Below are 25,843 nucleotides of genomic sequence, written 5' to 3' on the forward strand. Positions count from 1 at the left end.
ACAGACAGTCTGTTGGTTTAATCATTCGAATCGAAACCAGTTGTTCCCTTTAAGCCGGTTGGTGGATTCAGAGGATGCACCTGGGATTCAGGTGGACTAGATACCGTAAGATCTCTACACATCACCTCATTTCTTTCATCGATTCTAGCAAATAGCTTTCCCTGTGCTCTTTTGTTCCATTTTGAAGTTCTAAAATGTAATCCAAAATAGCCATAATGACAGTATGTGCGTGACAGAGAATAATCTTAACGCTTTTGGCCCGGAACCCGAAACCCCAACGGCCCGGAAGAAACTTTTGGGATGTCGAAACGTACGGGGGTGCTGTGTCATGTTTGGCACACAACAACATTGAAAGGGCGAGTGGGATACAGCAGTAACAACCTTGAGATTTTGATTGCTAAAAATGACTGACGTACATTAATAGCTGTAAGTTTTCCGTGAAATAAGTTAGTAAACTTATACGACTGCACCAGCAATTTGCAACACAGCCATTAAGTTTCCAACATCACTTTTCTAATTATTATTTCTTGTCTGCTATCTTACTGACCATAAATAAAAGTGGAATTGCGCGCGGACATTCATCCCGCCGATTAGAACAAAAGAAAACAAGCAAAAAAACTTCGAGTCAGCCCCTCACCCAGTGACTAATTGGTGTGAAGTCTAAAGAAGCAGAAATGTTTAGCTATGTTGTCAGTAAGTCCAAATCTTTTTGTAAAACAGTTCTCCAATTTTCACAAACGGCGTTCTTTCCCCTAAGGTTAGCACATTGTTGTTTCTTGTGACTTGTTAACCTCATGGTGGTGGACGCTCGCCACAATGATCTAGTATCCTATATTTTAAAATTGTATGAATTGTCACGAGCATGTTTGCTCGTCACACTAACATCTGGATTATCTTTTGGGGCAGCTTTTTTTTTTTTTCTAGTTCATATCGAGTAACCGGAATTAAAGTATTATTGGCTCACAGGTTTGTCAAACCAAGTAGTTTTCAGACGGTTGTCTAGACGAATGTTGCCAACTGAAAATTAAAAATGTTTTGGGCCAACCAGAAACACGTAAATCTTATCTGCACTAGTTAGACTTAAGAATGGTATTTGATCTGTTGACACTGCTTATGGTAAGGTATGATAAAGCTCTTAAGCAATGACTTTGTATCCCAGTCATGCCGACGATACGACCGTTACATAAAAGGCGTCGTATTAATAACCTGGGGAATGATTGGTGATCATCAGTCAAGTAAAATACCCACTAATGACGATGAGGTCGCTCGTGCTTCTCTTGGTCGTTCTGGCCGTCGCTTTTGCTTGCCCCAGTCAGGTAATCATCATCAATGTTTTCTTTTAAATGTAATTTAATTTTGCAAATTATATATTCTGTATTTGGTTGTGATTTTCAGACTGGGTTCAAGATTCATCAAAAGAGGTCGATCCAGCACCAGAGTCGAGAAGACAAACCACTCAACTGGCTGGAAAAGGGTCTAGTCTATCAAATTTATCCACGCTCCTTCCAAGACAGGTAATGGTTGTTGTATATTGTCATCTAGGATGATGTTTTCAATTTTGTATTATGTGTGATAAAGCGATGGAGATGGCGTTGGCGATCTGAAAGGTAAAAATAGTTTATAGCGATATTTCGCTTGTTCCTCTATTTCAAACTAAATGTTGGTCGTACTTGCAGGCATCATTAGTCGTTTAGACCACTTTGTTCAGTTAGGCATCAATGCCATATGGATTTCGCCCATTTTCAAGTCTCCCATGGCAGATTTTGGGTACGACATTTCCGATTTCACTGATATCGACCCGATCTTTGGCACAATCCAAGATTATACCGACCTCGCTGCCGCAGCTAAAGCTAAAGGTCTTTTCATTTTCCTTATTTTTGTAAGAGAATTCAACTTACTAAGTTTGAATGCAGGTCTGAAACTCATTCTGGACATGGTGCCAAATCACAGTAGCGATGAGCATGAATGGTTTATCAAGTCCGTCAACCGAATCGATCCCTACACCGACTACTACGTCTGGCTTGACGGGGATGCGCCAGGTGTCCCACCTACCAACTGGGTATCTTTTCAAATTGCTTTATTAGCTTTACACTCCAAAAAAATCACTTCAGACAATTTTGGATAATAGTTGAGCGTTTTCGGTGGACCCGCTTGGACGTTCAACGAACAACGTGGTCAGTGGTACCTTCATCAGTTTGTAGCAAAACAGCCAGATCTCAATTATCGCAACCCTCTGGTGCACGAAGAGTTTAAAAATGTCCTTCGCTTTTGGCTGGACAGAGGAACCGATGGTTTCAGAGTTGATGCTGTCCCCCATTTATACGAAGACCCAACCTACCCCGATGAACTTCCATCTGGCGATCCCAATGCCGATCCAGATCAGTACGGTTACTTGATTCACGATGGCATTACGTGGAACCGGCCGGAGACTTATGATGTTATGGCCGAGATGAGGCAAGTCCTCCAAGAGTACGAAGACGGCGATGGTCAACATAGAGTAATGATGACTGAAGCTTACGTCCCTTTGGAAAACGTAATCCAGTTTTATGGCAATGAATCATTCCGGATGGCCGACTTCCCCTTCAACTTTGCTCTCATCAACGGCATCAGTAACTGCCTTTATTATTGCAACACGACAACCAGCAAAGGCTATCCCTACGATGGTACCCAACTTCGCGACACCATCGTTGAATTTTTGAACGCCATCCCTCCATGGGTTGGCCCACAGGGAGCCAATTGGGTTTTGGGCAATCACGATCAACGTCGTTTGGCCTCGCGTTTTGGAGAAGCACTGGTCGACGGTATGATTATGGTACAAATGCTTCTCCCAGGTACACCAGTAACCTACTATGGCGAGGAGATTTCCATGAAGGATCAGTTCATTTCGTATGAAGACACACTGGACCCTCAGGGTTGTCAAATGGGACCCGATCGATACGAAAAATTTTCTCGTGATCCCGCCCGCACACCTATGCAATGGGATGATACTTTCAATGCTGGATTCTCGACGGCGGCTGAAACTTGGCTTCCTATGGGAGAAAATTATCCAACTGTCAACGTCAAGTTACAAAAAGAAAACCTCATTAGCCACCTTAACATTTATCGGACTATGGTCGCGCTCAGGCAAGAAGCTTCAGTTCTCTACGGTGCTTACGATTTCCCCATAGTTGACGCCGACGCTTTCACGCTCACGAGGTAGTAAAACTCATAAATGTTTTCTCTTTAGCAGCGTTTCACTACTAGTGTGGTTGTGTTATAGGATTCTAACCAACTCGACGAGTTACATTGTTGTCCTAAATGTTGGACTTGAAGAACGCCGTTTCAATTTGTCAGGTGTGACTGGTATTCCAGAGAAAGCCAAGGTGGTCGTAAGAAGCGTTCAAGCAATTAGTGGTGAAACGCAAATAGGGTAAGCGTTTTTAAATGAAATTTTGAGCTTTCTGATTACGCCTTTTTTATTTTTTTTATTTTTCTTCTTTAGCTTTACCATCAATACCAATGATTTCCCTGTTGGTGCCCAGGAAGGTCTAGTCCTCTCTTTCGTTGCCCTGTGAATTATCCGAACTGCCCTAACAGATAAACAAGTAGAAACAAAACAAAACAAAACAATCAATTCAACTAATTTGAAATCTACATGTATTTTGAATTCAAACTAAATTTTATCTAAAACTGAACATCACGAATGTCATTACTGATTTTTGTTTTATCTCAAGATAAGGAGAAAGTCCGCTGGTTGATATTAGTAACGAGTCCGACCATTAGCCGCTTCGATGTCCCTAACGAGGGTGACCAATCTCTCCAGTGCTGGATTATCAGTCGTAAGGTCGAGTCTAGGATCACAATTGCTGTTAAAATTCGGTTGTGGGTACGGAGGTACCTCCGAGTATTCATAAGTAGCAGGGTAAACAGTGTCCAACCAACCGTTCATGTTGCGACGTGACCTTTGGTTGCGCAGGATTAGAATGCTGGATTTTCAGTGATTCCGTATCATTGGTTTTGTATCCATCGGGTGAGCCTTGTCAATTTCAGTCCTTGTAGTTAGTGTCTTCCTTTTTCTCAAGTCTCAGTATCGATTCCGGTTTTTCATCCAAGGGCTTTCTATCTAGTCGCAAAATGAATTAATGGCATTTTTTATTAGAATTGTTGTAGTGTTTTAACCTGTTCACAGAGAAAGCGAAACACAGAAAAAAAAATATTAGATTTCTGGAGCCAAGAACTGTCGACACACTAAAGTCGAGATATCACTAGATCTCGACTTGCTAGTGTCGTGGAGTATCCGACGTTTATTAATTAACAGCGGTCAAAAGCATCAAAAGCAAATTTTAAACTGAAATACCTAATTATAATAAATTTGCGTTTATTAGTTAAGAAAAAACTGACTTGGATGAAAAATAACAACAGAGGACTATGGCTACAGCACAAATGTTGCTGAAATTCATAATCAACCCGTCATTTAGTCGGATTGATTAAGCAGGAGACACAATCTTAGACGGTGAAATAACAGTTGACGAATGTACACGTTCCCTTTTCCTGTTTAAAATTTGATTTTCGACTAAAGTCACTTGTTCTAGCATTTCAGCTAAGTCGACGTTTGCATCTATCTCCAAGACCGGTGCAGGAACAGGATGAGAAATTTTGTCGTGAAGCCTAATAATATAGTCAAATAATGAAAAGACATCTACAAACAAAAAGCATTACGATGAACAATTACCATTTTTCGTGGATTTCATGCAGGTCTACGATGTAACTTAACGGAACAGTTTTTTCTTCTTTACGTGCACGTTGTAGAATTCTTTTGTGAACAACTTCAGGATCCGTTCTTAGATACACTACAAAATGTGAAATAAAATAAAGTTATTTTGTTTGGAAATAGAAATTTTAGAATTTTTACCAATGAGATCAACTCCAACATCAATGTTTGTGGTTATCCATTTAAACCATTCAGAAATGACAGAATACTCAGCAGGTTCCATCAATTTGCTTTGATGCAAATTTTCCACAAAGCAATAGCGTCCACTGTATATAGATCTTTCCATCAACTTTACCTTTGATGATGTTTCTTTGGTGTGGTGATCAAGCATAGTTAGTTGAACGTGAGTCTGAAAAGTGAGACACCAACGAGATGGATCGTCATAAAGTAATCCCTAGGTAAAAATGTGAAACAATAAGATACCAGGTATAACGAAGAGAAATGTAGTACATTTAAAACAACATACCAAGAGATTGTGTCCTTGTACATCTCTCCATTTTTCAACAGGCTCTTGCAGTACCTCCACATCAGTGAACTTGCTAAAATAATTGAGAAGTGTAGTCTTGCCACTTCCAATGTTTCCTTCCACCACTACTGTAAATGGTTTGCATTGTTTGTCCATGTTTTTAAAAAGAGGGATGGTACCGCCTGAAACTTGGCCCGGTCGCGATTCTAAAATACGAATGATGTATGAGGTGGTCGTTTTAACTGCTCTTAGCCTTTGTAATCGCTGATGGTGATATCATGAAACTTCGCGCCAAAACATAATTGACCGCAGTGCCGATTTGGCGCTCCCATTTCAATAAAAGCATATTTTAAAAAATCAATAACCTTACCTGATCTGGAAGCTTCGCGAGCATTTCTCATCCAAAAAACTAATTGACTCCATCTTTGTGCAACTCGATTAGTCATGATTCTGTGAAAGTTGAACAAATCTGGATCGGTTCATTGGAAAGATTTAATTGGGCGTGAACTGGAAAAGGGTTGCATGCAACACCCACGGAAAAGAAACAAAAACGAAAAGCAGACGACCGACTTATTGACAGCTTACCTAAGCCATCTAACGGTCGTTGAGAATAACAATAAATTCCCAAACAGTAGGTGTCGGCTATAAAAGCAGTCTGTCAGGGAGAATTTGCTAGAAAAGAATAAGATTATGGGGATTGCAAGGTTTGCTAATTTAATTAATTAGAAGTTTGAAAACGAAGATGGAAGGAGTTCCTAAATTGTATATGCTACGTACTGCGCTAAAGACATCGCCGGAAAAAACGGATTTCAGTCGAAAAATCAAATGGGTATGTCTTTGTCATCCACTTGATCTTTGATTTGATAATTGTTTATGATTCATCGTCTAGCAAATTCGTGAACATTTTAACGAAGACCCCAGCAGCTATGCCAATGAAACCGGAGAACTGGAAACTCTTCGAGCTGCAGCCTGCCATCCACCCCAGGATTTTACTGGCTGTGCATTATTAAAGAAATATTACTGTCAATTGAATTTTCTACAGAATCGGTTTACATTCAACGAAGCTGGCCGTGATGAAGTCTATTTTACTTGGTGAATAAAATTTAAAAAATAAAACAATTTTTATGTATATTTTTGGATACATGTGCCATATTCATAATTCATGGGTTTGTTTCAGGAATGATATGTATACTGGAATGGCTTACTCCACCACTGACATCAAGCATGAGATGGCTTGTGTGCTTTTTAATATTGGAGCTCTACACATGAATTTGGGTGCCATGGATAGCCGTCAAACAGCAGATGGAATGAAAATGAGCTGTTCTCATTTTCAATGTGCTGCATGGGCTTTCCAACAGCTGAATGAAAAATACCCTCAACCAAGAGAAACTGACCTTTGCCATGAACTTGTCAAGTTTTTGAGCACAGTTTCTCTTGCTCAAGCCCAGGAGTGCATTCTAGAAAAAAGCATCATTGATGGGCGCAAGCCAGGAATTGTGGCCAAAGTAATTGAAAAATCCATTCATTTATTTATTAGTATTATTATTATTTTTTAAAATGGAAATACCAATTTTTATTTGTTTTCTTGACCAGGTGGCAGCCCAAATAGTTGAGTACTACAAGTTAGCTGTGAAGGTTTTAGATCAGGGAGATAACCATCCAGATGGTAATGCCCTTGTCGAAGTTGCCGGTGTTAAGGCGTACAATACTTGGAAAAAGTACGCTGAATTTAAAATGGCGTTCCACCAGTGTGTGGCTCTGCTATACATGGGCATTCACAGTGAAGAGATGCAAAAGATGGGTGAAAGGCTAGCTTACTTCCAAGTATTAAAAGAATGATGTTACAAAATTTAAAAGGTAGTTTAATTTAAAATCATTTAATTTTGTTTTCAGGCGGCAATGGACAAGTTGGCAGAAGCAACCAAAAAGGCCAAGAAACTAGAAAACAAAACGGAAAGCGTCAATGATACCATTTCTTTTGTCCATGATGTAGTTGGCGGCAAACTCAAGGCAGCCGAGAAGGAGAACGAATTCGTTTACCACGAAAAGGTCCCTGACCGGGCCTCATTACCCGATATCAAAGGCGCGTCGCTCGTAAAGGGCACGCCGTTTGATATTCAAGATCCTGAAATCGCGGGCCAAGATATTTTCCATCGACTCGTACCGATGGAAGCCCATGAAGCGTCCTCACTCTACAGGTTTTGGAGAAGCACCTTTCACATAAAAAAAAAAACTAAATTCAACTCTCGCTTTAACTTTAAAAATATTTCAGTGAGGAGAAGGCGAAGCTGTTGCGTCGAGTCGGCGGAAATGTCGAGGAAAAAGATCAAGAATTAGATCTATTTTTGACGTCATTACAGGTTTGTCATTAATTAACATCTATACAGACCTTGAAAAAAAAAACTTAACCCTTCAAATGCAGGTAGATCAGCTACGAGTGCACTTGGAACCCTCGGGCTTACCTCAGGAACTCGTTGACATTTGCGCTCGGTTTAGTGTCGAATCGAAGGATGTAGTTCAAAGTCTGATTGAGGCAATGGGTGAGCTCTCGTCTGTCTACACTGATGTAGAGTCTTCGCTGGCCGAAGTTCAAAATCTCCTGAGCGAAGAACAAGAGAATGAAAGAATTTATCATGGTCAAGGCAAAAGGCCGCCTTCTATGATTCTGAAAGAACTTTCTCTGGAAGCTGGACGCTTTGCCGAAGCCCACGGGAAAGCTGCTGATTCCAACAATCTTCTACATAAAGCCATCAATTCGCATCTAGGAAATCTACGAATGCTAAACCTACCATTGTCTGAAATTGAGGCTCAATTACCCAATATTCGAGTATTGGAATCTAGCAAAGATCAAGCAGCTATCAATGAGTTACATCGGCTTCTGGACAAAGTAGAAGAAATGCGCAAACAGCGCCAGATGCTTTACAGCCAGCTACGGGAGGCTCTTAAAGCTGATGACATCACCAAACTGGCCACGCATCAAGTAGATCTAGAGACGCTGTTTACTCAGGAGCTAGCGAAACATCAGCGATTGACTTCGCTTATCGATCAAAACCTCAAGGCCCAAGAAAAAATCCTCGTGGCTCTGACAGAAGCCAATGCTCGTTACGCTGACACGCGTCGCTCTACAGCCGACATTCAACAACGTCGAGCAGCTACTGTAAGTGCTCTGTTGTCATCTGCCGAGGCATATCCCGATCTGTTGGCCAAGTGTCAAAAAGGCTTGGAATTTTACCGCAAAATGGACACAAGTATCACGAAACTCCTTCAGCGTTTGCGATCCGTCTGTCGTGTCCAACAGGAAGAGCGTGAACAACAAGAGGCTGCGCGGGAACGCAATCGTCCCGTTCCTGTAACAAGCAACCGAACCGAAACTCATGAGCCGGCTGATGTCCAGGGTGGTCCCAAGTTGAAAGATTTCCTCCATCTCATGAAAAAGGATCGCTCCGGAATGGACCCAGCTTTTCAGCCCACGTCTTCGGCTCCTCCACCAGGTTCTGCTGGAGCTGAAATGGCGGCACCGTTTAGCTATCCCTACCTACGTCCGACTCCTCTCGGTGCCGAACAGAGCGAACGCCATCCACAGTCCTCTGCCTACATTCCTGATGGAAATTCATACTACTATCAAAACAATTCTTCACAAGGTGGATTTCCGCCTTCTGGACCGAGTTATGATTTCCCCACGACTGAGAGGGCCCTTCCAACAAATGCTACCCAACCAAGCGCTTCTAGTCAGGCTAATTCAGCTTACTATAGCACTCCTCCTGCTCTTCAACAACAACGTAGCGATCCCATTAGTTCAACAAGCCAGCCGCAACAGCCACTTCATCTACCAGCAGCTGGGCAAACGTATTTGGGTCAGCAACCAAATGGGGTAGAAGGTGGTCTTCCACCTCTTGGCTCCAATGCCAATCATCAGATGCATCGACAAAATTATCCACCTTCATCCAACTATTACGGCCACATTTCGGGTGCCGGCCTTTCAACACCATACGCGGCTTCTGCCCCATCTACGCCACAACAATCGTATTCGGCAGCGTCACAGATAGGACAGCAACCTATTGCAATGATGTCCGGATCGACTGCTACTTCCTCTTCGAGCGCAGTTCAGAATTATCCAACGACGAGTTACATGCCTGCTAGCGGAGCACCTCCAACGTACCAACAACTCCCGTCTTCTGCAGCTACGGGCTCTTTCACGCCGACCATCACGTCTGCCACGCCTCACCAGCAAACGTATGGAGCACCGACCTATTTGAACCAACCATCCACTGGAAGGGACAATGTGCCTGCCGCAACGCCTTATTCAAACACCAGTGTAGGTCTTTCTCCAACTCATCAACAACAACAGTATCCGTACTATTCAGGCGCATCAATGTACGGCTATGCGCCAACAACAACAACAAATTCAGGAGTTTATTCATATCAATACAGCTACAGTACCCTCAATTCCAACATGGATGGAAGTGGAGGCTTCCAGCATGGAACCACAGGCACCAATAACTCGGCTCTCGCTCAGTCAGCCGGTCATCAAGGTGAAGGTGCTTTTACCGCATCCGCATCTGGAATGGGGCAGTACCAGCATTATCCCTATTATCCGAATCCTGTTGATCCTACGAATAACTACCAGTATCAACTACCTGGATCTTACTATCAACCCAATGTTTACGCTCCGGTCGCCAACCAAATGCTGCAGCCCGCGCCACTGGCTCCAACGCCCGTAAGCGCTGCACCGGCTGTTGCAGCTCCTCCACCAGTGGCCATTCCAGCGAATCCTAATGCCGTCGGACAAGTGGCCAGCAACCTGGAACTTTTGACTCTTTTAGACCTCTCAGTTCCCATGGCTCCTGTTGGTGGCCTGTTGGAACCACAGCCACGAGAAACTCAGGGCCCTGGTGGTAACACTCAAGGCACGACGACGCTGACTAATGCCACCTCAAAGTCGGTTATGATGGCTCCCGCTGCGACGTCAGATCAGGTCAAACTAACTACCATCTCGTCTGCTACTGAGTTTTTGCCACATCATGAAGCACCGGTCGTCAAGACGGAAATCAAGTTGCCTTCTGTCCCAAATGTTAGCCACAAGGATCCTTTGGCTGACGCAGAATTAGCGTCTAAATTAGCAGTCGAGGTCGAGAAATTGGACAAACTCGTGGGCGGTTTGACTCGCAAAAGTCTGAATGGACCAACCTCATTGGACACGCGTTGGAAGGAAGTGCTGGATTTGCAAGAGCGTGAATCAGCCCGTCACAGCATTTCAGTGGCACGGTGTTACCCCATGAAGAACCGATTCCCAGATGTGCTACCTTACGACCACAATCGCGTGGAACTGCCTACAACAAAAGATGATTACATCAACGCCTCTTTGGTTCCGTCTTTATCACCTGGCGCTCCCTCTTTCATCGCCACTCAAACGCCACTGCCGTGTAGCCAGCAGGACTTTTGGACGATGATATGGCAACAATCGGTTGAAATTGTTGTTTGTTTACTGTCGGATGCCGAAATTCCTAAGCCTAGCCCTTCTACCTCGGCTGTTTATTGGCCAGTTGAAAAGGGTCGTGATATCACATCTGGCCCATGGACCATTACACTGCAAAGCAGTAATACCCGCCCGTATTGCCATGAACGTATCCTCGGCCTCATCAAAAATGTACTTTTTAACACTTTACTACAAAATGTGAAGAGATTTTTTTAACATTTTTCATATTTAACTTTTTGATTACAGGGAGAAGCGAAACAACGCGTCGTCGTACATTTGCAATTTACGGCCTGGCCTGGAAGTAGTTTTCCCGCATCTCCAGCCCAATTTCTTCAATTGACGAGTGAAGTACTTCATTTCTGGCAGCAACAACGGAGTAAGGCGCATCCCATCGTCGTCCACTGTTTGGCCGGTGCTGGACGTACAGGCCTTTTTTGCCTCCTCTTGACGGCGTTGTCTGATCTTTCTTCAGGTACGTCAATCAACACACCAGTCTTTTGATTTACATGACGTTCGTATCAATCAATGACGTTTTACAATAGGGAACGGACTGTTGGATGTGGTCCGAGTTGCTGCAAGTCTTTGCCAGCATCGAAGAAATATGTTCAGAGACCGCGAGCATTTACTCTTTGCTTATCAGGCCCTACTTTATCACGCCCAGGATTTACTCATGAAACGTATTTAGAAATTTATTTTTGTCGTTTTTTATTGTGTTATGGCTACGTTCTATTTTTGTGTGTCGTTGATCGACAATAGGAGGAATTCTGTCTGGAACGACGTCATTACAAGGATCTCCTATCAAGAAGCTTCATCCATCTCAAGATTTCATTCACTCTCCGACCTCTACTTCCGCAACAAGTAATTCGGGAAATAATCTCTTGCAAAACGTGGATATTAACTTGTGGCAATAAAACCATTTTAGATCCAACACCTGTTTTGGAGGCAGCTGCAGAGATGTTAAAACAAGAGAATAAAGAAGAAGTGTCATCGCAAGTAATCCAGGAGCCCACTGCATCGTCGTCACCGCCACCTGTGACGGATCCTCCCACTCCCAAAAAGAATCCTCTAGGTGCATTGGCTATCCTTGATCCGGCCAACTTTACACTCGACGGTGGCCAAACAAATCGGCACCGGGTGACGAAAGAGAGTTTCAAAAATGCCTCACAGCTCGGCTCGATGGCTGACCCTTCTGATCCACTCAGCCAACTCGATCCTCTGTGGTCACTGGCCAAGTAATTTCTGAGTCAAACTGCAGGCCATACTGTTAACATTACTTATCATTAATGGGCGAAACAAAAACATATGATTATTCTTGCCTCTTTCTCTTTATTATTTGGGTACGTTGATCAAATAGCCTACGCTGGCAACCTATTTGTTTTGTTTTTGTGGTTTGAAAACTGTTTTCCCTCGAAGAATTGCTGATCCTGCATTCCGCAAAGCTAATGAATTTTTACGATTGTACGGAATACACATTTCATAGTATCCTATTTAAGTTTCTTTTTGCTGTAATGGTTGTTAAGTATAAGCTAAAAAGCAATTCATTTGGGATGCATTTTTCATCGTTCCATTCAGAATTTAATGACAGATCTTTTCATGGCTTTGAAAGTGGTCGGTAGAATGTGATATGTGATGGGCAACTGATAAAAAGTGTGTGCAACTGTTGACTATTGCATCACAATGCTGGTTTGATAGTGTACCAACTTGACCAAGCACATCTTCAGCCTGAGGCGATATTGCTGCTGTATTAGAAAGCGCGCACAATTCCATGTTTTGTGTGTAGATTAGCTAGTCAAGGACGCAGAAACGCCTCGCCATGAAGAGAACAAAAAAAAGGAAAGGGGTAGCCCTCGATATCGTTAAATCGATGCAGCTAGCACCGTCTATTTTATATGGCCATGCTGATGAAAATCCAACAAAAATCACCATCATCTATCAACTATAGCAATTTTAACCATAAATTTAGACAATCGATTGTCTCCTTTGCAAAGAATACTGTTTAGTTTAAACATGAGCTGGCATCGTCTGCTAGCTTTCGAATCCTTTGATTTCCAATTCCCATGTGTTCACTTAGTTATATTTATGTGCCTATTCAGGTGTCTTTTGGTATTGTAATCATTTTCTAAAAATAAAATGGCTGAACAAAGTTCCACCAATGAAATAAAAGAAGAAAAAACAGAAGAAGGAGAAGAAGAAGTATTGGCTCGGCACAGGAAGGAAAAAAAAGACATCCAAGGTTCTTTTCAATTTTCAAAGACACATTTTGGTGAAAAATATATATTGACTTTTGTTGTCAATTTTTATTTATTGAAATAGCCAAAATTCAAGCTCTAAAGAAGACAGCCACAAAAGGAGACAAGAAAAAAAAGAAAGATGTGGCTGAAGAGATTGCGAAACTAGAGAGTGAAATCGAAGCCAGACACGCTGCAGAATTGAAGAAAATTCAGGTTGTTACCTGATCTCCTAATCTTGTTGTTCTAGTTCATCATTTTCTTTTTACTTATTTGAAAAAGGAATCCTCATCTGAAATTCAAAAGGTTTCTGATCAACTGGAGGATGTCAGTTTGGATGGGAAGGGTGAAGGCAAAGTGACAAAGGCTCAACGAAGAAGAGACAAAAAGCTAGATCAAGCTAGAGAGAGACTGCAACTGATTGAAGAACAGGATAAGGCAAATCTTCTAGGAATTAAGCACTTGGAAACCCAGAAAATTAAAAGCATTTTGGCCAAGCGAAAACTTACCTTCTTTGAAGTACCTTCTGATGGAAACTGGTAAGAAGAAAATATGCCTCAGTTTATAATTGGCTACGCAAGATTTGATCATTTTTCATTTCCGTCTCTTTCTCAGCATGTACGCTGCCTTAGTGCATCAAATTAACCGTGGAGGTGTAGCCCAGTCAGTGCAGCAGCTTCGTAATCTAGCGGCCGATTATATGCGTTCCAATATGGATGATTTCTTGCCGTTCATGGACGAGGTAGAGAACGAAGAACAATACATGAAATACTGCGAAGATGTTCAACGGACCTCTGCGTGGGGGAGCCAGCTGGAGGTACATTCTAATACTCATTCTTGACCGTTACGCTCAGTGAAAATATGAATAATTATTGCTTAGCCTGTCGAGGAGGCATGTAAGATTTCGATTGATGATAGAGCCCTCTCTATGAGAAGCAAAAGAGATACAACCTTGAGTTTACGTTGACGATGAATGGATGATAACTAATTTCCATTTTTCTTTTTTTCTTTTTATCTCTTAACATTTCTCAATTCGACTCTGACCCCTTGCGGCACCAAAACAACACCTAACTGCAGTTGAGAGCTCTGAGTCAAGTTTTACGACGTCCCTTCGAAGTCGTGCAGGCCGAAGGTCGTCCTGTTGTCATAGGGGAAGAATTCCTGGATTCATCATCTACTCCGGTCCTTCTCACTTACCATCGACACATGTACGGACTGGGAGAGCATTACAACAGCGTCCAGACCCGACCAGCTGGCGACGACGAGGACAACGGCCATTGAGACTGGTTCTTTCTCTCTCCTCCCTTCAATAATCTTCAGCTGCATCCAAACTTGCGGTGAGTTTTTTAACAGAATTCCCTTAATTTGCATGATAGTAGAAAAGTGCATAGACGCATATCTTATTGTGCGGGAGGAACGATTCTGCGAAAAACGTCGCACATCCGTTTTTTGTTTAAGGGCTAAATGACTTGGTCGCGTCGATTCCCCACAAAGCAAATTCGCCAAACTTTTGAAGCGCCGCGGATAACGTGGTTTATTGCGTCTTTTTTCTTTATTGAGTGAAGGGAATTCCGGTCACGACAAAAATGCCGAGTAAGAATGAGAAAAGGTGTTTATCCACTCGCGTCATTTACGAAAGCCACTAAGATAAAGATGCAAAGTTAAAAGAATGCCGTTCGTTCTGCCTGTTGGATCCCTTTCATACTCCGAAGCAATAATAATCTCTTGGCGACGAGCTATAAATTCGAATGATATGCTGACCCCCCGTCAACGCAATGGGTCACAAATGGAGTTGTTGGCTCGTTGGGCACGAGTGATGATCTTTTCGCCGTACACCTATTAACGAATCCTACTATACTGCTACGAGCTTATTACTGACGACATCCTCCCCCTCCTTGTTTTTTTTTTTTATTGAAGGCGAAATGTCCCTGAACCGTACACCGTAAAGTTCTAACATATTAAAGTAATCATTAAAAAAGAAGCTATTCTGCGGATCAAGATTCGTTTTTGCTGAATCTGATTACGCAAGGACAGCTGGTTTTATATTTATTACCTCCCCTACATGTGCGTAACCTTTTTTTTTTTGTTGTTTCTTTTTGAAAAACCAACGGACTGGCCGTCGATTTTCTTTTTTTATGTTGCATGTTAGTGTTTCATGTTGCACGCAACATGATACCTGAGCCACCGCCGGCTAGTTTTTTTTTTTTTAATTTCGCTTGTGAACCCCAAAAAAGGTTTTATTTAACTGGCTTTTTTTTTCTCCCTTAGATTTTTGCACTTGACAAAATGCAAATTTCTTTCTTTTATTGAATTTCTGCAAGTTTTTTCAATTTTCAAAACGACTTTGGCAAGTGGGGGTGAGAAGGCGTGAAGGTGTAACGAAAAGCGGCGTAACGGATGGGGTTGTATAATGCTTAGGTGCGTATGGGTATAACCGTAATGTATTCCCTCTCTAAATGCCCTATGGGTTGAGGAGGAGGATAGACAGGATGTTGTAAAACATACAAGAGAGGCAGGTCATAACAGGTCGGCAAAAGTCGTTTGTCAGCTGACAGAGGGCAAGAGTGAAAGGCAATTTTTTTTTTTTAAAAAGGGATTTATTATTTAGGAGATGGAAAAGAGAGGATTGTTGGAAACAGCAAAGTCAGTTCATGCGGAACAGAGTAGCTACGTATAATCAGTGATCAATGATGACGGAGTGGTTGCCAAAAAGAGCCGGGTGTTGTTCCATGAGGAGCGCACAATTGCAAAATGTTTTGATCAACTACCGCCACCCGTTGACAGGCAAACATCATCGCTTAATTAAATGCATTGGCGAAATCGGCGACCCTTTGCAGGTGATGGCACCCGCAATAGCTTTTTTAAATGTCTGGACGCTGCCGCTTTGCTAATAATCATTCTTATTTTTGAAAATTCCAACATGACTTGAATGTATTTAAGGTTTCTTTGTTTTTATTGGCCGCCGTTAGTTTCGGTCGGTGGCTTATGACCGGTTTGTTATTACGGTCTGTTTTCATTCTGACGTCGAGATTTATTTTCTGCCCAACGGGTTACTGTAGGCTATTTGATTGCCGTACGTGTACGATACTAAAGGAGTAAGAAAATGAATGAACAAGGAAAAGGAGAAAAGCGAGTTAAGGAGGAATAGTGAGCCGTGACGTGAGGTTGAGAGAAGAATGAAGAACCTCTCATCAAAAGAATAAAAGAAAATAAATTCGTTGAAGCGGCGTGCATGACAACACGATTCAAAGCAGGTAGCGTCGGTCCATCAGACACAGAGACAGAAGAAAGGGAAAAAAGAGTTAATATAATAAAACTACATGGAACAAGAGAAGGTTCGTTTTCTTTTGATTTCCTCGTGGTGGCATCTTCCTTTCACTTTTCCACGTCCTTGGCCATTCGATTGCGACCAACACGAGGAAATATATGGTATGCGGCTCGTTCTTTTGTAGCGCGAGAAAGAGAAAATAGGCGTCGTGACGAGATGACCCGTCCGTTCGTTCGTTCGCAGACGCTTTGTGGGAATGACGACGTCGTCTTGGCCCTCCGTCGAAGCTATCATGAACTCTTTTAATAATTGGGCGGTGGGACCATGTTTTTCGTGTGGGATTTCCAGTTTGCCTTAAAGACTATATTCTGACAGCCGAGTGGGGGGAAAGAAACATTTAAAAACCTACACATAACTTCTTTTTTTTTTCACGTCCTCAAGCCTCCACCCATTTGCCAGATAGCTGTTATCCGTGTTGTTGTAATTATAGAGAGACAACGTAACGTACGCCTCCCTCTCCTGTTCTTCACGGTGTTCCTCTTCGTACAGCGATGAAACTACGCCATTACCATCACCACCACCAAAGAAGACCTTCACTATCAACAACTTGGACGCTATTTTACTTTGTTAGCCCGACTGATGGGATTGAATAAAAACAAGTTCGTACGATGGATGGCACGCATCTATTCATTATTCGCCTTTCGTCAATAGGCTTTTCGCGTGTAGTTGCAAAACAGCAAGACAAACTCTTGTTCTAGTCGGTTTTTTTTTTTGTTTCACTCTCTCTATTATTAAATTCGATTCACGCGGGATTTTTCGGGTCGGATGTGTCGCGGTATCTTATGAGAAAGGTGTCACTCATCAACAGGAAAATCATTTCGACAACGAACGTTAGCCAAGGGCGGTGATACGTCGTACGCTATTTTTTTGGGTCAAGGGTTGGTGTCTCTCATCTGTTTGGGTGATGAAGAAGAAGGAGAAGAAGTTAATAACATACCATTTAAATGTCTGATTTGAAGACGTCACAATTGCAGCCTGGTTTCCCCCTGACTTGCCCCGTAAACTTGTTTTAATGGATCCAGTTTTCCGAACCAGGAAAATCTTGAACCATCATTCACAACTTGGAAACTTTCACAATATTAGAGAAGAGAACCATGAGACATTTTTGTTTGTTTGTTCCGGGAATGTTTCTCTCTCTCTTTATACGATGCCTATAAAGAGGATATCGTCTCTTGTACAATAGCATCTACAACATACTGAGATCTGAATAGTTTGACGATTCGTATAGGACGGATTCCTATACAGACATCACACACGGGTTAATAGCATCAACATTTTCTTTTTTTTTTCCTTCGAGATTTTTTTTTTTTATCGGTTTTGATGCAGTGTGTATAAACAATAGTGACGGAAACCATCTTTTCCCTGTTGCTTATACGCAAAAGAATTTCCAGTTTTGATCATAAATCAGATAAAAGGAATAAGGGTTGGAGAGATTGGAATCTTTTTCGCCCTTTCACTTTTTTTTCACATTTCCTTCTTTCTCCTTCTTTACGAGCTGGTGATTCATCCGTTATTATTGGATATTCTTCCTTTTTTTAAACCGCACACAAACGAATAATCGGAAGGAATTAAAAGATGTATTTTATTATCCTCGTAGAAATTTTTTGTAATCTCCAAAGCAGATGTGTCGCAAAGGGAAACGATGCTACGAGCATAGCGAAACAAGCAAAAAAAAATATATAGAAATCCGACACGCCTTGACAATGGACCGATCGCCTGACCCACACTTTTACACGAACGTCCCGTTCGTGTAAATTACGAGATGAATCATGTCCTACTCTTTTGTGACGGTGCGCCTCACGTTGTCGGTCGTGACAGGAGTCGGTACAATACCTATTTAAATTTTTGAGAGAAATTAGCCATTGCGATGATGGATGTAACTTTAACAATCGCTAAAAACGGATGGGTGGGTGAATTAGATTTTTCGTTTTTGCAGTGGAAAAACAAAAGTTGGAAAAGAAAAGTTTGTACACGATATGAATGAAAATAAGCAAGAGTGACCATCAGGTGTGGGCGTAGTAGACACTACGTATAGTTCATCCATCTACTCATCCATAGAATTGCGTAACATGGCGGGAGAGGGGTGGGCCAAACTCGCCAAGTTTTGGTGAATCGAGCAGAGCGTGAAAAGATTCCTCCCTCTCTCTTTCGTTCGCCCACCAAACATTTCACCACCTACTCAAACGAGGGAGGGAACAGGTGTGCGGGGAGAACGTAGATGGATTCTCTTGTGTGTGTGTGTTGAAGCTGCCGGCCATTTTCCTTCGACCGCGGGACCAAAGGCCGCAGGGATGCATCAATGGTATAAAAGGCTCGTGACTTTCCCTGTTCAAGCATCACTTGTTTCCCGAACGAACAAAAATGAACTCACTAGCTGTCATCTGCGGTGAGTTTTCATCTTTAACTTTCATTGCATTCAACGTTTAAATCTTTTTGTATTTCAATCTTAAAGGTCTTGCTCTCTTCGCTGTCGTCTTGGCCACTCCGTTTGGAGAGCGCGTAAGTCATTGCTTCAAATTCTTCCTTTACAAATGTTTAAAGCGTTTAAAAACAATGTTGATATTGTGATGTAGGTGCGACGACAAGCCACGATCGAGGAGAAATTGGGATTACCTAGCAACGCGACGGCCATCCGCAACAACATCGTCGACACATTCTCTTGCGACAACAAGGTCTACGGCTACTACGCTGATGTCGACAACGAGTGCCAACTCTTCCACATCTGCTACCCGGTCGAATTGGCTGATGGCTCCAAACGGACTTTCAAGTGGAGCTTCATCTGCCCCGAGGAAACCATTTTCAACCAGGTCTGTCATTTCGAATTATCCAATTAGACAGCGTTTTGACTCGTTTGCTGCTGCGTTCATTATTTGACGTAATGAATGTCATTTTCGGATGATTTAGGAAAGTATGACTTGCACTTTCCCCACCGATGCCATCCCCTGTTCCGAGGCTGCTTCTTTCTACAACCTCAACGATAACTTTGGCGTCATCCCTTCATCCACCGTCAAGGCTTAAACAATCTCGAAAAATAATGATCAAAGAATAACAACATCCTTGACTCCATCAGCAAGCCTGTAAATAAAGGGGGCAACTCATCTCTTTAGTGTTTCACACTCCAACAGCTATAATTTACCAGTCTCCGACATTTCTCTATTTGGGATTCCAGGACGTTTGGTCTTTTTTTTTTCCCCCTCTTTTTTCAGACCCACAACAATTGTAACCTTTTTCAGGTGTTAGGTTACATGTTTGTAGGTTTTTTCCCGTTGTATTATACGGCTGCTGTATGTGCGCAAGCAATTCCTACCAACTGATTAATAAAATAAAAATAAAAGTATTTTCAAATGGTTTCTACTTGGGTACTAGAAAAAACAGCAAAAGCAGCTGTGACTGTTTTAATTCGTCTGCGGACTTTCAGTCGAATCCATTGTTGGCCTGACCGATGCCGTTTCGTTATGGTTCAGTTTAGTAGTCGTAGTAATTGTCAATATTCTTTGGCATATCGGTGTGTCCCACAGTACCGTTCCCACCGAGAATCGGATAGGCAAACGATTTGGAAAGGGAAAAGAAATAAGAAAAAAAGAATAGAGAGAGAAAGGTGTATATGTAGCATTATAATGCTATGCAAATTGCGCCATCCGCCTCGGGAGAGAAGAAGATGCTATTTTGTTTTGTTTAGAAGCCAGACACACAAGGACATAAAGAGACGGACGTTTAAGAAAAGGAAGAAAAAAAAAAGAACCAGCAAAGAGAAAAGGCCCCAAACATCGTGAAAGAGAATAACATCATGTAGGCCAGCAGCATATACAACGACGTTAAAAAATCTCTCTCTCTGACTATCCAAACAGGTGAAAGCGCACGGCTTTTGACATCAAATGGGTCTATACTGACGTCTTTGAATGCACAGCAGCAAAACGTAACTTTGGCAAAAGATGAGAGTTGAGATCAAGACTCTTGAGTCGAAAAAAAAACGTTACATACTGTACGTATTGAACAGTTTACTTTTGATGCTTAATACCTTATTAGGACATTGCAAAGTGATGACAATCTCAGACACAGGTCAGTGACATTCCTAGTAAATCAATAAATCGGAGGCGTTCAAAAAATTTGACATAGGGGCCGTATGGCTTTACTTTTGACTTTACTTGGAAAATTTTCTCACGCTATCAATGACTCGGCTACATTTTTGTTTACCTTTTTTATGGGAAATGTGCGAATCACTGTCATGGTGACAGCGTTGGCCTTGGAATGCACATAAAGATATCGATTGTAGTCTTTTTATCTATCCCATTCATACGATTTATCAGGAAAAAAAAAACAATAATAAATTAAAAAACAAAACAAACAATAACCTCGGTGGTATCTTTTTATTTGCCGAATTGGAGTTATATTTAATGCTGTCCTCCCCTCCCCTCACGCACTATGTGGCGCCACAGCATTCTTTAGCATACAACAGGTGACAACACCGCACAAGAGTACTTACCCAATTCTCACTTTGATTTATAAACAAAAGAAGTATGGAATCAGAGTCTAGTACACAAGTTGACGGCTTCACCATCAATCTTTTTACCTATCATATTGTCTTTTGTTTTCTGTTCTCGGCTCATCCCATCTCGATCATCTCGTTGTGTTTACCCATGTGAAAAAAAAAGTGTTCGTTTTTTTGCACTACAGTTTTGCATACAGTATGTGTGCGTGTAGTACATCATTAACAAACTGTGTACTGTCTGCTTGCCTATAGTTTCACATCTGGCTCGGTGGCTCCTTTCACCGCATTTGTTCTACATTGTTGATCTTGTGGCACGACTACCTGGCAATTATCAAATTGTGCCTGATCTACCTTATGTTTTAAGTCATAACGAAGTTCATAACGAAAAACAAACCCGACAGCTTGTTACTATTATATTACTCTTCCTTTTTTGTTTACAACACTCAAATTTTGCATATCCTACTCCATTCCATTTCGCATCATTTGTGCGTTTTGTAGCAAGAAATATGGTACGCCCAGAGCGGAATGGATTAATTGTTAGATTTTGAACCAACTTCGAAATTGATTGTGCATGCAATAATTGCAAAACGGTCAAGATGGAGGAATCATGGTTGGGATGTTTTTACAACACTTTGAACTGCGTATCGAACTGCCCGTACCATTGTTATGATAAAGCTTTGCCTCAAAACACAATCACGCCTAAAACGTTATTTCCAGATGATGACTTTCGCCCACTCGTAGTCTCTTGGCTTGTCTGTTTCATTTAGCAGACTACTGAGTATTGACATGTGTCGGTGCTGCTCAACAAAAATACGCATTTAAATCAAAATATTGAAATATATAGATTTCCACTTCAAACCAAACATAAATTTTATGCAATTCTAATATGGCAATCCCTTTTACCCTCCCCGCCCCCCCCCAAAAATGACCTTTTTTTTGTTTTACTGCTATCGCCATCTCCCGGTCAGATTTCTAGGTAATTCTCTACATACACACACCGACTATTTCTGCTGCATCGCCTTAGCGCTGTAGCGTACTGGCTCGCTAGCATTGCATCAAATATTCGGTGTATTCCAAAAACGATTAACTTAATGAAAAAAAATAGCAATTTTCCCGGAATCAGCATTCAATTTTGAATATATCCTGGGGGTGGATGAAACGGATTGCCATATATTCTAATGTTATTTTACTTTTCTATTTATTTTTTTTATGGCATCATTTCAAACAAAGGCAACTGTTATTTCCTACTTAAGAGACACCTGGTGGCCCACATTTCTATCTTTTGGTCAACGTAGTGAGTTTGCAGAATCTTTTAAGTAAAACCATCATTGCAACTTGGCGAGCAATTTTTTGATAGTTAGTTTATACATTTTGGTTGTTAAAAAAGAAGAACATGTACGCCAACCCAAATTCAATTATCAATCCTTCTCTCTGGCCCAATGGTCCGGCACCAGGATGTTTTTTTAAATTTCCGGGAACGAATGTCACTTCTACTTCTTCCAACAGTGGCATCATCACTCGAACTCAGTAAATTCCACTATTGTTTTTTTTTGCATATTATTCTTCAATTTATATTACAAGAAAAAGCATTGTAACAATTCAGTCTCAGAACATGTTAAATTGAATAATGGTTTTGCAAATTGATTCCAGGCATAAATTTCTATCTTGGACCAAGCAAAACAAAGCTTGAAATAATGACCAATCTAATATTTCAGGTCACCAGTGACAACAGGCACATCCATCCTTGGACTGGTATTCGATGGAGGTGTCATGCTTGCTGGTGATATGCTTGGCTCTTACGGCAGCATGGCAAAGTTCCGGTCAATTGAGAGGATCGTAAAGGTGAACAACGCCACAGTCCTAGGAGCTACAGGCGACATTGCTGATTTCCAACATCTAAAAGCCATCATTGAACAAAAAGTGTAAGTTATAAAAAAACAAATATTAGGAATCAACATTATTTTATTTGCCTGTTGAATGTTGTAGGATTGATGAAGATTGTGCTGATGATGGTTTCACGTTGAAGCCAAAGGCATTGCACACGTGGTTGACCAGAGTGCTATACAATAGACGATCAAAGTTTGATCCACTATGGAACACATTCCTGGTTGCAGGTATTGAAGATGGAGAGCCCTATTTAGGCTGTGTTGACAAGATTGGCACTGCCTTCAGCGATTCAAAGATTGCGACAGGTTATGGAGCTCATATTGCCCTGCCGCTAATGCGTGAGGCTCTGGAAAAGAAACCTCAAATGACCAAAGAAGAAGCCCGTGCTCTACTCATCAGTTGTCTTCGAGTCCTTTTTTACCGCGATTGTCGAGCTCTGAATAAGGTACGTGTAGTATGAAAGCTCTGCTAATTATTCTCTAATCAAAAGACATTATTTTTAACATTCTAGCATCAAATTGCCACCATTACGAAAGAAGGGGTTACTATTGAGAACAACATTGAATTAGACACCAACTGGGAAGTAGCCAATTTCGTCATTGGTTACGAGTAATATTTTTTATCAATAAAGGCAAAAACGTGTATTTCTCACGCGTGTAATCCAATAAAATGGGTGTTCTTTGGAAGTATAAAAAACATAAAAGTTGATTTTCACTTAGTGCAATCTTATCACGCAAAAACAACTGCACTCACAAATTGCAAATAAGTATACTTTATCAAATAAATTTCTCTGATTTTTAACAGAATTATTTTTCTTTATTGTTGGCATGTCAACTCCAGGTAAGGTCATATCCCTTCCAATTGGAATGAGGAGCCAGATAAACGCGACGGCCATTGAGGAAAACGGATACAATTCCGTGATAGCCCGTTCGGGGTACGCCACTCTTAAAGTCATCCATCAAGCCCAAGAATTTGGCTGCATTTTTAAAGGTATCCTTGGTGTGGTAGGTGATTCTGACTGGACCGTCAAATGGTAAATTCGTGTTAGTGCGAACATCGGAAGCCGATACCACGGGAAGGCTGTATACGTGTCGGATATAGTCAGCATCATAAGCGGTTTGTACCATATGACTCAAATTTTGCATGGAAAAATCCACGGGCATTTCGTTGAGCTTTATGTATTTGAGATGTTTGTCAAAAAACATGCCACTAGAAAAAAAAATCATTACGCCATTGATAAAGGCAAGATTGCATTTATAAAAATTTGAAATTCGGATAGAAAATTAGAACTTACTTGCTGACACCAATTTTCCCGAACGTTCTGGTACGAGATATTTCAGGTCGGATGCAGGCCCGATCTTTCCTCTGCTCCGGTCTTCTCATCCAATCATCCCAGTATCTGCAATTTGAATATGTAGGTAATATTTTGTAATTTTTTTTTTTTTTTTTTTACTATAACAATGAAAAATAATTACGATTTTGGCCATTTCGGTTCCAGTTCGTCCCACAGCTGTTTCGTGATCATCCAACCTAATCCCGGGAAAAAGTCACTACGATACAAAAGTTCGCTTCCATGTTGCACATCCACCAGACTGGCTTTTCCATTGTCATTCCAAGCTGAGACACACCACAGTGTAGGATCATTTTTCAACAACTGATAGGTCGAAGCGAAATACGAAAAGAAATCAGGGGCTACGTCTAAATCATCTGAATCACAAGAAAAAAAAAATCAATATCTTCCTTCGTACAACCAAGATTCCATTGGTACCTTCAACGATTATAACGGCAGTATAATTAAACGTCCGGAAAATCTGCTTCAACCCAAACAAGTAATGTCGTGCAATTTTGAAGTACCCTTTGAACTTTGCCTCTCCATGTGGAACGATCGGTTCGCTTTGGTCAGGTTGCTACTTAGTTGAGTTTTTTTTTTTTACAAATTATAGCAGATTTTTCAGCAAAAAAATTTACTACCTGGATGTAGGTCACTTGTGATGCATCACTATAGGAACGAATGACCTTGGCAGTAGCACCGTGAGCACAATCTTGGCTGACTATAATAGGGAACTTCTTGGCATCTGGTCGGTATTGAAGTAAACCATCTAAACTACGGCGAATGTCCGGCCGGTTACAAGAAAATACGAGCACTGGAAGTATGACTGATTTTTCTTGCAACACATCTTGTTTAATGGTTAAAAAAGATGTTTTTGGCTCGTAGTCAGAAATATGCTTAAGCTCCATGGCCTGGACAACATCTGTAACACATTTAAATACAAATTTTTCAGATATAGTAAAAAGATCCAATCTATGTTGCACAATTAACAGTGATTCACCATAACATACTTTCATGCCCTGGTGTCAAATTTTTTAATTTGTCGACAAGTAATTTGTAGGTCTCCTCTTGCTGGCTGATCTGCAGTTCCAGTTCCTGAATGTATTTTAGAAGAGAACCCTTTCTTGTCTATGAAGAAAAAAGCATGATAAAGATTTCATTTTGCTGGTTCAGAAGATTTTCGAACTTACCTCAACATCACTTTTTTTGGTTAAATTATCACTAAAGATAACCAAAGCAAGCACAAGCCAACTAACAAAGCAAAATGCCACAATCAACCCGAGCCGCTTGTATTTCATGTTTTCCCTGTTCAGAAATCTAGAGCTTGGATAAATTTTTCCTTAACCATGTTGCAGTCTCAATTTCACTTTATTTACGCAAAATATATAGGATAGGCTAAACTTAATTCGCTTGGATCACTCCATAAATTTGGTTCTTTAATATGTTATTTTCAGTCAAAACTCCAAAGCAAAACAAGAGAAAGTACTTTCAATAGCAGACATGACAGATAACATAAAAGTTGCCGGTTCGAACTAGATGACACGTGTCATTGTGCGAATGGTAACGAAAAATAATTGATTCTAATTTTTAGTTCTTATATAGATTAATTTCAAAGTATTAAAAAAACAATACTATATTCGTATTATTCAAAATATCACGCTAATCATTTTTCAAAGAAGTACACTAGGCAACGTTCCTTTTTGGAATCATGCTTAACTGCGCTTTAAGGTGCTTTACGTGATCGTCGTCTAGTTCTAGCATGGGAAACGTCTAGAATGAAAAAGTATCCCCGTAACGTAGGACTTAGATTTCCTGGACTCTTCAAAGGATTTATTGCCTTCGAAATAATTGTAGCTGCTGGATCTTACCTAGTTTGGCATCGCCTGAAT

General features: G+C 41.2%; 7 protein-coding genes across 7 annotated transcripts; 5 read left to right on the forward strand and 2 right to left on the reverse strand.

Moving 5' to 3' along the window:
* Positions 1-1,158: 1,158 nt before the first annotated feature.
* Positions 1,159-3,674, forward strand: LOC130701418 (maltase A3-like). The gene is made up of 8 exons (XM_057523392.2): positions 1,159-1,316; positions 1,396-1,514; positions 1,579-1,607; positions 1,677-1,856; positions 1,914-2,059; positions 2,129-3,195; positions 3,260-3,409; positions 3,482-3,674. Exons 1-8 carry the CDS (start codon positions 1,251-1,253, stop codon positions 3,552-3,554), a joined length of 1,830 nt encoding a protein of 609 aa, XP_057379375.1. The 5' UTR covers positions 1,159-1,250; the 3' UTR covers positions 3,555-3,674.
* A 655-nt stretch (positions 3,675-4,329) lies between these two features.
* On the reverse strand, positions 4,330-5,745 carry LOC130701449 (deoxynucleoside kinase-like). The gene is made up of 5 exons (XM_057523430.2): positions 5,587-5,745; positions 5,217-5,422; positions 4,892-5,144; positions 4,712-4,829; positions 4,330-4,647 (listed from the first exon to the last, which is right to left on the reverse strand). The coding sequence occupies exons 1-5, from the start codon at positions 5,660-5,662 to the stop codon at positions 4,467-4,469; spliced, it is 834 nt and encodes a 277-aa protein (XP_057379413.1). The 5' UTR covers positions 5,663-5,745; the 3' UTR covers positions 4,330-4,466.
* A 107-nt stretch (positions 5,746-5,852) lies between these two features.
* LOC130701397 (tyrosine-protein phosphatase non-receptor type 23-like) lies at positions 5,853-12,179 on the forward strand. The gene is made up of 11 exons (XM_057523355.2): positions 5,853-6,045; positions 6,106-6,308; positions 6,394-6,721; positions 6,810-7,040; positions 7,110-7,414; positions 7,489-7,576; positions 7,639-10,863; positions 10,939-11,164; positions 11,235-11,369; positions 11,449-11,550; positions 11,615-12,179. Exons 1-11 carry the CDS (start codon positions 5,959-5,961, stop codon positions 11,926-11,928), a joined length of 5,244 nt encoding a protein of 1,747 aa, XP_057379338.1. The 5' UTR covers positions 5,853-5,958; the 3' UTR covers positions 11,929-12,179.
* A 541-nt stretch (positions 12,180-12,720) lies between these two features.
* LOC130701446 (deubiquitinase OTUD6B-like) lies at positions 12,721-16,859 on the forward strand. Its single transcript, XM_057523426.2, has 6 exons — positions 12,721-12,925; positions 13,006-13,136; positions 13,203-13,459; positions 13,536-13,737; positions 13,998-14,257; positions 16,679-16,859. Exons 1-5 carry the CDS (start codon positions 12,823-12,825, stop codon positions 14,199-14,201), a joined length of 897 nt encoding a protein of 298 aa, XP_057379409.1. The 5' UTR covers positions 12,721-12,822; the 3' UTR covers positions 14,202-14,257; positions 16,679-16,859.
* A 1,667-nt stretch (positions 16,860-18,526) lies between these two features.
* Positions 18,527-19,280, forward strand: LOC130701462 (U-scoloptoxin(01)-Cw1a-like). The gene is made up of 4 exons (XM_057523444.2): positions 18,527-18,634; positions 18,701-18,747; positions 18,822-19,055; positions 19,153-19,280. The coding sequence occupies exons 1-4, from the start codon at positions 18,610-18,612 to the stop codon at positions 19,264-19,266; spliced, it is 420 nt and encodes a 139-aa protein (XP_057379427.1). The 5' UTR covers positions 18,527-18,609; the 3' UTR covers positions 19,267-19,280.
* Positions 19,281-22,024: 2,744 nt separating this feature from the next.
* LOC130701452 (proteasome subunit beta type-4-like) lies at positions 22,025-23,327 on the forward strand. Its single transcript, XM_057523433.2, has 4 exons — positions 22,025-22,264; positions 22,453-22,659; positions 22,724-23,069; positions 23,136-23,327. Exons 1-4 carry the CDS (start codon positions 22,131-22,133, stop codon positions 23,235-23,237), a joined length of 789 nt encoding a protein of 262 aa, XP_057379416.1. The 5' UTR covers positions 22,025-22,130; the 3' UTR covers positions 23,238-23,327.
* Positions 23,251-25,466, reverse strand: LOC130701432 (alpha-1,3-mannosyl-glycoprotein 2-beta-N-acetylglucosaminyltransferase-like). Its single transcript, XM_057523410.2, has 7 exons — positions 25,145-25,466; positions 24,965-25,082; positions 24,596-24,876; positions 24,393-24,531; positions 24,100-24,331; positions 23,919-24,023; positions 23,251-23,833 (listed from the first exon to the last, which is right to left on the reverse strand). Exons 1-7 carry the CDS (start codon positions 25,250-25,252, stop codon positions 23,455-23,457), a joined length of 1,362 nt encoding a protein of 453 aa, XP_057379393.1. The 5' UTR covers positions 25,253-25,466; the 3' UTR covers positions 23,251-23,454.
* Positions 25,467-25,843: the final 377 nt, after the last annotated feature.

Source organism: Daphnia carinata, chromosome 10 (genome assembly GCF_022539665.2).
Source record: "Daphnia carinata strain CSIRO-1 chromosome 10, CSIRO_AGI_Dcar_HiC_V3, whole genome shotgun sequence".
In the NCBI taxonomy this organism is placed as follows: Eukaryota; Metazoa; Arthropoda; class Branchiopoda; order Diplostraca; family Daphniidae; genus Daphnia; species Daphnia carinata.

Coding starts and splice junctions, on each gene's coding strand:
- LOC130701449 (XM_057523430.2), bottom strand. CDS start 5,662: ATGACTAATCGAGTTGCACAAAGATGGAGTCAATTAGTTTTTTGGATG. Junction 5,145..5,216: donor TACAAGGACACAATCTCTTG/GTATGTTGTTTT, acceptor ATTTTTACCTAG/GGATTACTTTATGACGATCC. Junction 4,648..4,711: donor CATGAAATCCACGAAAAATG/GTAATTGTTCAT, acceptor CTATATTATTAG/GCTTCACGACAAAATTTCTC.
- LOC130701452 (XM_057523433.2), top strand. CDS start 22,131: ATGTACGCCAACCCAAATTCAATTATCAATCCTTCTCTCTGGCCCAAT. Junction 22,265..22,452: donor GGCATCATCACTCGAACTCA/GTAAATTCCACT, acceptor CTAATATTTCAG/GTCACCAGTGACAACAGGCA. Junction 22,660..22,723: donor GCCATCATTGAACAAAAAGT/GTAAGTTATAAA, acceptor TGAATGTTGTAG/GATTGATGAAGATTGTGCTG.
- LOC130701462 (XM_057523444.2), top strand. CDS start 18,610: ATGAACTCACTAGCTGTCATCTGCG. Junction 18,635..18,700: donor CTCACTAGCTGTCATCTGCG/GTGAGTTTTCAT, acceptor TCAATCTTAAAG/GTCTTGCTCTCTTCGCTGTC. Junction 18,748..18,821: donor CCACTCCGTTTGGAGAGCGC/GTAAGTCATTGC, acceptor ATTGTGATGTAG/GTGCGACGACAAGCCACGAT.
- LOC130701446 (XM_057523426.2), top strand. CDS start 12,823: ATGGCTGAACAAAGTTCCACCAATGAAATAAAAGAAGAAAAAACAGAA. Junction 13,460..13,535: donor GTACCTTCTGATGGAAACTG/GTAAGAAGAAAA, acceptor TCTCTTTCTCAG/CATGTACGCTGCCTTAGTGC. Junction 13,738..13,997: donor CGTGGGGGAGCCAGCTGGAG/GTACATTCTAAT, acceptor ACCTAACTGCAG/TTGAGAGCTCTGAGTCAAGT.
- LOC130701432 (XM_057523410.2), bottom strand. CDS start 25,252: ATGAAATACAAGCGGCTCGGGTTGATTGTGGCATTTTGCTTTGTTAGT. Junction 24,332..24,392: donor TGCCGTTATAATCGTTGAAG/GTACCAATGGAA, acceptor CTTGTGATTCAG/ATGATTTAGACGTAGCCCCT. Junction 24,024..24,099: donor GAACCGAAATGGCCAAAATC/GTAATTATTTTT, acceptor TTCAAATTGCAG/ATACTGGGATGATTGGATGA.
- LOC130701418 (XM_057523392.2), top strand. CDS start 1,251: ATGACGATGAGGTCGCTCGTGCTTCTCTTGGTCGTTCTGGCCGTCGCT. Junction 2,060..2,128: donor GTGTCCCACCTACCAACTGG/GTATCTTTTCAA, acceptor TTTGGATAATAG/TTGAGCGTTTTCGGTGGACC. Junction 3,410..3,481: donor AGTGGTGAAACGCAAATAGG/GTAAGCGTTTTT, acceptor TTTCTTCTTTAG/CTTTACCATCAATACCAATG.
- LOC130701397 (XM_057523355.2), top strand. CDS start 5,959: ATGGAAGGAGTTCCTAAATTGTATATGCTACGTACTGCGCTAAAGACA. Junction 6,046..6,105: donor TCAGTCGAAAAATCAAATGG/GTATGTCTTTGT, acceptor TTCATCGTCTAG/CAAATTCGTGAACATTTTAA. Junction 11,551..11,614: donor GACCTCTACTTCCGCAACAA/GTAATTCGGGAA, acceptor AAACCATTTTAG/ATCCAACACCTGTTTTGGAG.